The following is a 12,174-nucleotide window of genomic DNA, read 5'->3' as shown; positions in this document are numbered from 1 at the left end:
TGGGAGCAGCGCTAGGTGTGCCTGAGCTCAGACTCTCCTTGGGTGGGTGTTGCTGTGGCTGCTGTGGGGGAGGGGGGTGAGATTCCCAGGTCACTGGATTTGTGTACCTAGGAGGATTATGGCTGCTTCTGCTGAGTCATGCAGGTTGTCAGGGAAGTTGGGGAGAGCCGGCAGTCACAGGCCTTACCCAGTTCCCACACAAACCAAAGGGCCTGTCTCACTCTCACTGCCCCACACAACAGTCCCAAGTCTGTTTCCAGGCAGTGGGCAAGCCAGGCTTGAAAACTTGCCCAAGGCTACCTGCCTCCTAGCTGTGAAAGAAAAGGGCTTGCTTCTCCCCTTGCCTGTGGAGTTTGCATCCCAGATGTCCAGGAAGCTTCTTGTCCCGTTCAAATTGTTATACAGTTCAGCTAGAGATTTCCTTCTCCCTATGGAGTTTTACCCGTCTTTCCTCTGGCCACCCCCTCAATGGATCCCTATGGTACCAGGTAGGAATGGCCTGCTTGGGGACATAGTGAGCTCCCAGGGCCTTTCTGCTGCTTCCACTACCCCTGTATTTTGCTCCACCCTCTAAATTGACTCACCTCCAGTTAAGGTCAGAAACCTCTCCTGCAAACAGACCTTCAGTTTCTCCATTCTGGGGGTGTGTTCAGGAGATGAGGCTCTCCCTTTCCCACTTGCGCAGTTGGGGCACTCACAGTATTTGGGGTGTCTCCTGGGTCCTGCAGGAGCAGTCTGCTTCCTTCAGAGAGTCTGTGGCTCTTCTCAGGACTGCTGGTTTGTTCTTGCAATCTATCTGGGCTAAAAGTCACAGTGCGAGCCTCCACATACTGCTCTGTCTGGAGGTGCACTCTAGATCTGCCTCCCATCCACCTCCACTTTTTACCCTGTTTTCTTGGTGAAACTACAGAGCCTATTAGAGAGCGCCTCACAAACTTTGGAAACAAGGAGGCCTGGGATCCTTTTTTCTGGATCATGAACATAACTTGTTCAAGTCCAAGACTGCCATCTGTTTGGGCCCCTTCTTTTAGGCTGCCCCTTTGTGAGTACAGGCTCTACTTGACATCACCTGGCCTCTCAATCATCTGTCCTAAGGCTTCCTTTATAAATCTTTAAGCTTTCTGGAAGTATGATATTTCAACCAGCGTTACAATTTTCTTTTAATTCATAGTTTAAGAAACTTCCTACCAGCACAGTTTTTGGCTAGCTGCTACACAGGTACAAAAAAGTGTAAAATATATAAGACATTATTTTTTTAAAGATGCCATCCAGCTAGAAGGAATCCAAGAAACGAGGATACTTTTGGTGTAGCATATATGTAAGTACGGTTAGTTAAGTATGGTTGGTAGGACAAACAGAGTGTGTAGGTGAAGATTGTGGATTTCAGGCAAAAGGCATGAATGAAGTTATAGAGCAGGGAAAATATGGGGCAGGTTTTAGTTTGAACTTGGAGTAGGAGTCCCGGAGGGGAGACTGTAGGAGATAATACTGGAATTTGCAAAGCAGATCATGTCCCTCCTTTGTTCAAAACTTACAGCTTCTCATCTGATTTAGAGAAAAAGTCTAAGTCCCTAGTGGCCTACAAGCTATCACACAATATCCTCCCTGTGCCTCAATTCCCATTTCCCATGACTTTCTTCCTTGCTTCCCCTTCTCTAGCTATATTAGTCTCCTTGATCTGGCCAATAGAGATTCCACCTCAGGGCTTGTTTCCTCTGCTTGAAGCTCTCCTTTCCCACATGGCTGCATGGCTCACGCCTCTTTCAGGTTACCTTTATCAGAGAGGTCTGTCTTGATCTCTCTGTATCACACCCCGAGCCCCACTCCAGCCACTTCCTATTCCCTGTACTTTGCTTTATTTTACTTCATAGTGTTTAGGATATCTATATGCTTTTATTATTCTTGCCTTTGTTTTTGCTATTAGGGTGTGATGGTGTGTGGAAAGTGCTACCCCCAAATACAGCATTTTTGGCATACTGAATGTTTAAAGCTAAAGGAAATTGAGAAAACCACAGAAGCAGAAAGGTCCCTTTGTCTTTGTCATTCTCTTTCTCTGACATCCTTCCACCTTTCTCCCCTGAAGCCATGAAAAGAATTCTCTGACCTAAAAGTAGATCATAAGACCCTCATGTGACAAGTGTCTGCCCTATACATGGAGGAAAGGAATGAGTACACAGAGACACAGAGAAAAATCTGAACAAATAGGACTTGCTAAGTTCCCCTCAGTACATTAGGTCATATCTGCTTTTTGTCCACTCATACTTCTACATGACTATCCATTCTTTATCAAACCTAAGCAGAAAATAAACAGTTTTCCCTGGTTCTTTGGGTCTTCATTTCTGAAGGCACCTGTGTTGCATAAAACTTTGGTTACATAAAATTGTTAAGCTTTTCTCTTATTAATCTGTCTTTTGTTATAGGGGGGTCAGCTACGAACCTTGTGATAGGAGGGAAATATATTACTTTTTCTCCTTTACAAGTGTATGCCCCTGATCGAGAAGATTTTATGCACTGTCGTATCCCTGGCCCCCAGAACCAGTGCCTGGCACGTGGCTCATATTCAAATATTTATTGGACAAAAAAGAAAATGACTGCAGCAAAAAGAGTGTGAGGGAGGGAAGGAGTTGGATATGGATCCTATGGTAGTTTATGTTCCAGGCAAAGGAATAAAAATTTAACATATTAGTCAACGGTTTGAAGAGTGGAGTAAAGGCAAAAGCATTTAGTTTAGGAAGATTAATTTGGTGATAAGGTGTAGGATGGATTTTTTTTAAGTCACATGAACTCCCCAATCCTCCCCAATCCAGCACTCTGCCACACAGCTCTATGTGCTTTTTTAAAAAATGACTTTTAATCTTGAAATAGTTTGACTCACATGAAATTGCTAAACAGTAAGTAAATGCTCTTTCTGTACTTTCCCCCAGTTTCCCCAGTGACATCTTACATTACTGCAATACACTGTCAAATACAGGAAAATGACCTTGTTACTATACTGTTAACTCAGGTGCAGACCTTAGATGGATTTCATCAGATTTTACATGCACCTTTTCTGGGGGATGTACAGTTCTATAACATTTTAACGTGTAGATACATGTTTTTTAATATTTCCGGGTCTGACCTTCTTTAACACCACTCTCCTGGTTCTTGGACTCCCGTCATTTACATATGAATAAAGTGGATGGCCTGTTGTTTTATTTGATGTTCTTCTGCATTGTGTTCCAGGTTGGTAGATAGCCTTTCCTTTCTACACCAAAGATGCTTTTAAAATTTTACTCCACCAGGATTGACAAATCATATTGCAGTTGTCCCTCGATATATGTGGATGATTGGTTCCAGGACCACCCCCACCAACACACACACACACACACACACACACACACACGCACACACACACAGAGTATACCAAAATCTGCATATACTTAGCCTTGTGGAACTCAAGTATATGAAAAGTCAGCCCTCTGTTTACATAGATTTCCCACATACTGGGAATACTGTATTTTCTATTTGCATTTGGTTGAAAAACATCCACCTATAAGTGGACCCTACAGTTCAAACTCATGTTGTTCAAGGACCAACTATATATACTAGGTCTTAATTTTTTAATGTTTATTTTAAAACTAGTACATTACATTATTTCTTTCTATTGGTCACTTGTCTACTCAGAATTCCTTTATATCCTTTCCGATAGTAAAATATTTCCACAAGATTGTTAACAGGGTTCTAAAGTTTTTTCCTTTGTCTAACCAGCCCTACTAATTAGAAATATATTTCTTATAAACAATTTACCAATAATTGCAGAATTGACAAGGGTGGTAGGTTGAAGGAGATTAACTAATTATTTAAAGTCCAACTTTGTGTTGGTAAGTTCTTATTCATTCTTTTTAACTTTTTAAGATATTCTGCTAGCCATATTATATTACTAAAAGCTGACTTTCTTAGTTTTTATGTACTGTGGGACATATTTAAAGTGATTTACAGGCCTTCCAAAACAAATTGTTAAAGTTAAAATCTTATAGTTTAATTCTTGCAGCTGTGCTATATGTATATTTTTTATTTTTTTAAGACAGGATCTCACTGTGTCACTATATATATTTATATATGTGCTGTATGAGATAGATGTGCTATATATACTTTATATACTTATATGTTGCTGGTGTTTAATATAGTAATTGATGTTCTTTAATAGGTTTCTGAATAAATATGCAGGCCTAGGTGTGAAGTTGAAGAAAAACCAAAGTTTATCTGAATGTACTTGATATATTTCTTAACAGGTTCTGAGTTCTGTCCGCACAGAATGGGACCCACTGGATGTTCGCTTTGGCACCAAACAGCCTTATCAGGTGTTCACAGTGGAGCACTCCATAAGTGTAGACAAAGAGCCCATGGCTGACAGCTGCATCTATGAATGCATTCGGAATAAAATCCAGTGTGTGTCAGTCACCAGAATACCACTAAAGTCAAAGGCCATCAGCTGCTGCAGGAATGTTACTGAAGACAAACTGATTCTGGGCTGTGAAGATTCTTCGCTAATTCTTTATGAAACTCACCGTAGAGTGACTCTCTTAACACAGACTGAACTTTTGCCTTCGTTAATAAGCTGCCACCCAAGTGGTGCCATTCTGCTAGTTGGCAGCAACCAAGGGGAGTTGCAAATTTTTGATATGGCTCTATCCCCTATTAACATCCAACTATTGGCTGAAGACCGCTTACCCAGGGAGACTCTGCAATTCAATAAATTATTTGATGCCTCCAGCAGTCTTGTTCAAATACAATGGATAGCTCCTCAGGTTGTTTCTCAGAAGGGTGAAGGTAGTGATATCTATGATCTCCTCTTCCTGAGGTTTGAAAGAGGACCTTTGGGTGTGCTGTTGTTTAAACTAGGTAAGTCAAGGAAAGTGATGAGTAAGTAAATTAAAATGTTTATGATAGTGACATAATTAAGGCAATAAAACTATTCTTAGAATGTAGATTTTTCTATTTATCATCCCATAAATATGTTTGCCTTGCAAATATCCATATAGTTTCCTTTTGTGGATGACTTTCTAACTGCCAAAAGAACACTAGATATTGAATAATTTGGAAATTGCACTAATTGGCAATCATGATGCTTCAAAAGCCCTTTTACATTTGATACGCTCTAAAATAAACTACACTACTAAATAATTCCTTAAGAAATGGACATGTGAATATTTGAAAAGGACTTACTTTGTCCATTGAAAAATTCTGTGTTGTAGGAATGGAATAACTTTTTTATAAAAATTATTTCAGATTATTGGTGTCTGTTGCTTCCCAGACTGGAATTGTGTGAAGCAAGTGTTTTAAAAGAAAGCAGATATTTAGTTAGAATTTGCTGAAGATACCTGTATAACTTTGTTTTAGTTTCTCTTTTGGATAAAAATATTCAAAAGGATAGATATTTTTATAGATGTTGATAAGTTAATAGCTATAAAATTATATATTAATGTAGCCCATTTCAACCAAGAGAATTTTTTTTTAACTTTTATGTAGGTTTGTGGGTACACATGCAGATTTGTTATATAGGTAAACGTGTCATGGGGGTTTATTGTACATATTATTTCATCACACAGGTATTAAGCCCAGTACCCAATAGTTATCTTTTCTGCTTCTCGCCCTCCTCATATCCTCCTCCCTCAAGTAGACCCCAGTGTCTGTTTTTTTCTTCTTTGTGTTCATAAGTTCTTGTCATTTAGCTCCCACTTATAAGTGAGAACACGCGGTATTTGGTTTTCTGTTTCTGCATTAATTTGCTAAGGATAATGGCATTCAGCCCCGTCCAAGTTCCTGCAAAAGACATTACCTCGTTCTTTTTAATGGCTGCATAGTATTCCACAGTGTACCACATTTTCTTTATCCAATCTGTGATTGACGGGCATTTAGGTTGATTCTATGTCTTTACTATTGTGAATGGTGCTGCAACAAACATTTGTGTGCATGTATCTTTATGGCAGAATGATATATATTCCTCTGGATATATACCCAATAATGGGATTCCTAGGTCAAATAGTAGTTCTGCTTTTAGCTCTTTGAGGAATTGCTGTATTGCTTTCCACAATGATTGAACTAATTTACACTCCCCCCTCACAGTGCATAAGCATTCCCTTTTTTCCACAACCTTGCCAGTATCTGTTATTTTTTTACTTTTTAATAATAGCCATTCTGTGTGGACCCGGGAGGCAGAGCTTGCAGTGAGCCGAGATCGTGCCACTGCACTCCAGCCTGGGTGACAGAGCAAGACTCCGTCTCAAAAAAAAAAATAGCCATTCTGACTGGTGTGTGATGGTATCTCATTGTGGTTTTAGTTTGCATTTCTCTAATAATCAGTGATACTGAGCTTTTTTTCATATGCTTCTTGGCTGCATGTATGTCTTCTTTTGAGAAGTGTCTGTTCATGTCCTTTGCCATTTTTATTTTTATTTTACTTTAAGTTCCAGGATACATGTGCAGAACATGCAAGTTTGTTACGTAGGTATACATGTGCTGTGGTGGTTTGCTACACCTATCAACCTGTTATCTAGGTTTTAAGCCCTGTGTGCATTAGGTATTTGTCCTAATGCTCTCCCTCTCCTTGCCCCCCACCCCCAACAGGCCCTTGTGTGTGTTGTTCCCCTCCCTGTGTCCATGTATTCTCATTGTTCAACTCTCACTTATGAATGAGAAAATGTGATGTTTGGTTTTCTTTTCCTGTGTTAGTTTGCTGAGGATGATGGCTTCCAGCTTCATCCATGTCCCAGCAAAGGACATGATCTCATCTTTTTTATGGCTGCATAGTATTCCATGGTGTATATTCCACATTTTCTTTATTCAGTCTATTATTGATGGGCATTTGGTTGGTTCCATGTCTTTGCTATCATAAATAGTTGTGTAATAAACATATGTGTGCATGTGTCTTTATAGTAGAATGATTTATATTCCTTTGGGTATATACTCAGTAATGGGATTGCTGGGTAACATGGTATTTCTGGTTCTAGATCCTTGAGGAATCACCACACCGTCTTCCACAATGGTTGAACTAATTTACATGCCCAGCAGTGTAAAAGTGTTCCTATTTCTCCACAGCCTCACCAGAATCTATTGTTTCTTGACTTTTTTTATTTTTGAGACAGAGTCTCCCTCTGTCACCCAGGCTGGAGTGCAGTGGTGTGATCTCAGCTCACGGCAACCTCCACCTCCTGGGTTCAAGTGATTCTCCTGCCTCAGCCCCCTGAGTAGCTGGGATTACAGGCATGTGCCACCACGCCTGGCTAATTTTTATATTTTTAGTAGAGACAGGGTTTCACCATGTTGCCCAGGCTGGTCTCAAACCAGCCTCAAGTGGTCTTGAGCTGGTCTCAAATCCTAACCTAAAGTGATCTGCCTGCCTCAGCTTCCCAAAGTGCTGAGATTACAAGTGTGAGCCACCACACCTGGCCTCTTGACTTTCTAAATAATCACCATTCTGAACTGATGTGAGATGTATCTCATTGTGGTTTTGATTTGCATTTCTCTAATGATCAGTGATGATGAGCTTTTGTTCATGTTTGTTGGCTGCATAAATGTCTTCTTCTGAGAAGTGTCTGTTCGTATCCTTTGCCCACTTTTTGATGGGGTTGTTTGTTTTGTTCTTATAAATTTGTTTAAGTTCCTTATAGATTCTGTATATTTATTAGACCTTTGTCAGATGGGTAGATTGCAAAAATTTTCTCCCATTCTGTAGGTTGCCTGTTCACTCTGATGATAGTTTCTTTGGCTGTGCAGAGGCTCTTTAATTTAATTAGATCCCATTTGTCAGTTTTGGCTTTTGTTGCAATTGCTTTTGGTTTTTCGTCATGAAGTCTTTGCTCATGCCTGTGTCCTGAATGGTATTACCTAGGTTTTCTTCTCGGGTTTTTATGATTTTGGGTTTTACATTTAAGTCCTTTATCCATTTTGAGTTAATTTTTGTGTAAGGTGTAAGGAAGGGGTCAGTTTCAGTTTTCTGCATATAGCTAGCCAGTTTTTGCAGCACCATTTATTAAATAGGGGATCCTCTCCCCATTGCTTGTTTTTGTGTCAGGTTTGTTGAAGATCAGATAGTTGTAGATGTGTGGTGTTATTTCTGAGGTGTCTCTTCTTTCTGTTCTATTGGTCTATATATTTGTTTTGGTACCAGTACCATGCTGTTATGGTTACTGTAGACTTTAGTATAGTTTGAAGTCAGGTAGTGTGATGCCTCCAGCGTGTTCTTTTTGCTTAGGATTGTCTTGGCTGTATGGGTTCCTTTTTGGTTCCATATGAAATTTAAAGTAATTTTTTCTAATTCTGTGAAGAATGTCAATGGTAGTTTTATGGCAATAGCATTGAATCTGTAAATTACTTTGGCTTTGCCTACTTTTTAATGGGTTTGTTTGTTTTTCTCTTGTAAGTTTGTTTAAGTTCCTTATAGATGCTGGATATTAGACGTTTGTCAGACACAGTTTACAAATATTTTCTCCCATTCTGTAGGTTGTCTGTTTACTCTATGCATAGTTTCTTTTGTTGTAATTGCTTTTGGCGTCCTTGTCATGAACTCTTTGCCTGTTGTCCAGGATAGTATTGCCTAGCTGTCTTCCAGGATTTCTATACTTTTGGGTTTTATATTTAAGTCTTTAATCCATTTCCAGTTGATTTTTATGTATCAACCAAGAGACTTTAAAATAAAATTTTATTATGATGATTCACTTGCCTATTGTAGCTTTGCATTACCAGCTGTGCCCTGAAATATATGATATACTTTAGGTAGATTTCTACAATTTAACATTCTTGAGAGAACTTCACTTAGATGTAAAAAATAAATTTTAATTAATGTACATTATGGCTACTTGAAAACATAGAAAGGTAAATACATTTTAAAACCCTTTATGGAATTTGGCTCTGTGATACAAAGTTAGGTTTTTAAAGACATTGTAGTGTTTGTTAAATAGCTTTCAATTTAATTTGTTTTTTTTCATGGAGCTGCTTGTCTCTGAAGTTGAATACATGAAATAAATCTAGTGAACATGATTTGATTTACCTGAAAGATATAATGCATACAATGTGAGACTTATGTTCTTTTCACATAATAAAAATGCAGCTAAATCTATTCATAATGTTAATATTGTTCAAGAAAAAAATGTTTGGAGTCTCATTTATTATGAGATAATCCAGTTATACTTTGCCTAACTACATGTTTAACAGTTGTATGTCTCCATACACAACACTAATTAAAGTGGATGTTTGATGTTTTGCGTGTCTGTTAAAACACACACACATGCATGCACTCATGCTCTCTCTCACACACTCTCTCTCTTCCCGCCCCCCACCCTTCTTTCTCTCTCTCAATCTCTCCTTTCACCATCTAAATTACCCAGTTACCTGTCAAACAGAAGGCTTTCTGCCCATGTACACCTAGCTTTTCTTCAGCCCTCCCTTGTGGGCCTACTCACAACAGCTTTGCAAAAAGCACAGCTTTCTCTTCCTATCTCTAGCACATTTGCCTTCTTACTAAAGTAAACAGGCTCTCAGTGTAGGGATTTAGAGGGCTTCCTGCTAATTGCCAGCTTGTAAACTTAATTGGACTGTCTCCCTGGGCAGTGTTCCTAAATCAATTAGGCAATGAGTTGGCTGTCACCTCTTTTTCCCAAGAAGGTCTCTTGGAAGAGAATTATCCAATAGAAGTCAAGCATTCAAATGAAAAGGTGATAACTTTTGCAACTGACATTTATCATTTAAATTTTACTTTCAATATGACTCTTAAGTTTTATAGAATAGGGAAATTGTACAGTCTTATAGGCTCTTTAAAAGATCTAAATGTGGAATTTCCAAGGATTTTTTAAAGTTTTGTTTCCCATTTTTAATGTATAAGATTAATATTTATTACAAATTATTTTTCCTGGGAAGAGTAGATTCCTTGAAATAGAAGATTCCAACTAGCAGATTTTTTAAAGAAAACCCAGTATAAAGAACAGATTTTTCTTATGATCTGCTACTAAATACATCCAAAAAAATTAATATACTTCTTGAATTTGTCAGTGCTGATTCTGGGCATCCATGTGGAGTTTTCATGTATAATTCAAGTTACTGCATATATAAACAGGTAGTTGCATGTGCAGTTTTCCCACTAGGGAGCATTTATGAGATTTTTTTTTCAGATGCTTGTTATGCAAGCCTTTGGAAAATTTGACATGAAAGGTGTAGCTTACAATTTAAAATTGTAAAGATAGATCATGGATCGTAGTTTAAAATAGAATGCTTTCATATGTAAACGTGACAGTGCCTAATGCCAATATGCTAAGATTTTTGGAGTTAGACTCTTAGATTAGGTCAGTTAATGTAATGTTGAAGGAACATTGCTCCAAGGCTAGAGCTTCCATTTCTTAATCCTTACAATGATCACATAAATGTGTTGGGCATTAAAAGTCCATCATTCTTGTTATTAGAAGAATTCAAAGATTATGTCTTCCTTAGGAGGTAATTAGAAGTATCATTACATGGAAGCCAAGAAATGTTGTTTTATAGAAAGCAATATGTATTCAGAATCTCTTTATGTGGCAATAATTATAACATTTCTTCATATATAGAGTGAGATTAATTTTAAAAAGTGGAGGCCCTAATTATACTACTAAGATATTAAAGCTTTTCCATTCTCACCAGTACCTTTTCCAACCTTCACTGTTCTCCTTAAACTCACATTATCAGCTCCCTATTCCTCTCAACAGAGCATCTCACCTTTTGTCAGTTCATTAAGTTTATTTGCTTCTTACCACGCCCCCACTCAACCACTTATCAATATGCACATGAATCTTTCCCTCTCAGTTCAGTGAAAAAGGATCCCTTCCTCTTGTCCAAGACTAGTGCCACTACTATTTTCTCTGTGGATCCCATAACATTCCCTTTGACACCTTTACTTTGTCACCCTCCCCGGCCCCATCTATCTTGGAACAGCAGCAGATAAACAGGCCCAAGCTACACCATAAAAACAGACTAACGAAACTTTTCCTTAAAATGGTTTCCCCTCTGTTACTGATCTAATATTCACCTTTTTTTCATAGCCAAACTCATTGAAATAATACCGAACATTGCCTTTTCTCTGCTTCTTCACTTCTCACTCCTCAGAACACTGCTCTGGCTGTATCTTCCGCGGTGTCTTGGAACTGCTCTTAGAAAAGTCACCAGTGACTTCCTACTTGATAAATACATTTCTCTTATGTTGTTTGATGACTTTTCAGCATTTGATGGTTGCTGACCACTTCTACTATCACAGAACCCTCATCAAACAGCCTTCTATGATCCCAAATGCAAGTTTCTATCACTTTTTTATGCTCTTGTTCTGCCTACTCATGAAAATGTTGAGGCCATCCAGGGTTCCATTTTTAGCCCTCATTTTGTGCAGGTTTAGACTTTATTTTCAGTTTTGTTATCTGATCTCTGACTCCAGCCCAGACCATTCCTGACTCCACATCCACATATTCATCTGGCTTGCTGAATACCTTCTCTTGGATGTACATGTGTGCCTTAGACTCATTGTGTGCAGACATAATGAGTTTTCATCTTTTTTCTCTCCATCCCTGCTTTTCCTCTTGTATTCTTCTTTTTGGTGAACGGTACAATTATTCAGATGGAACGTCCAAGTCAAAAGTCGTTCTAGAATCCTCCCTCACTCCTAATGCCACATCCAATTAGTGACCAAATCCTATCGATTCGTCCTTCTAAATACAGTCAAAACATTTCATTTAATTCAGCCTCAATGTCATTGCTTTAATGTAGACCTTCTCTGTTTTACCATGATCAAGCAGAGGTCCTGTATCTATATTCTTCTGCCTTCCAGTCTTGTCATCTTACTCCGCAGTTAATCCCCTGAGTGCTATCCTAGTGATCTTTCTAACAGTACAGATTTGGTCATGGATTCTCCAGCTTGAAATACTTCATGTCTTTTGTGGGAACATGGATGGAGCTGGGGGTATTATACCTTAGCAAACAAACGCAGGAATGAAAACCAAATACTGCATGTTCTTACTTATAAGTGGGAGCTAAATGCTAACAACTCATGAACACAAACAAATGAACAGCAAACACTGGGGTCTACTTGAGGGTGGAGTTTGGGAGGAGGGAGAGAAGCAGAAAAGGTAACTATTGGGTACTGAACTTAATACCTGGGTGATGAAATAATCTGTTCAACAA

The 12,174-nt window shown here is 38.6% G+C and overlaps 1 protein-coding gene across 1 annotated transcript in view; it reads left to right on the top strand.

Annotated features, from left to right (window-relative positions):
- Window positions 1–12,174, top strand: part of WDPCP (WD repeat containing planar cell polarity effector) — a 478,431-nt gene that overhangs the window by 186,849 nt on the left and 279,408 nt on the right. The window contains exon 10 of the mRNA XM_003262443.4: window positions 4,272–4,881. Coding sequence (XP_003262491.2) covers window positions 4,272–4,881 — 610 coding nt within the window. The remainder of the gene's footprint in view (window positions 1–4,271; window positions 4,882–12,174) is intronic.

This window comes from Nomascus leucogenys, chromosome 14, assembly GCF_006542625.1.
Source record: "Nomascus leucogenys isolate Asia chromosome 14, Asia_NLE_v1, whole genome shotgun sequence".
Lineage (NCBI taxonomy): Eukaryota > Metazoa > Chordata > Mammalia > Primates > Hylobatidae > Nomascus > Nomascus leucogenys.
This window is presented reverse-complemented; position numbering and strand designations above follow the sequence as displayed.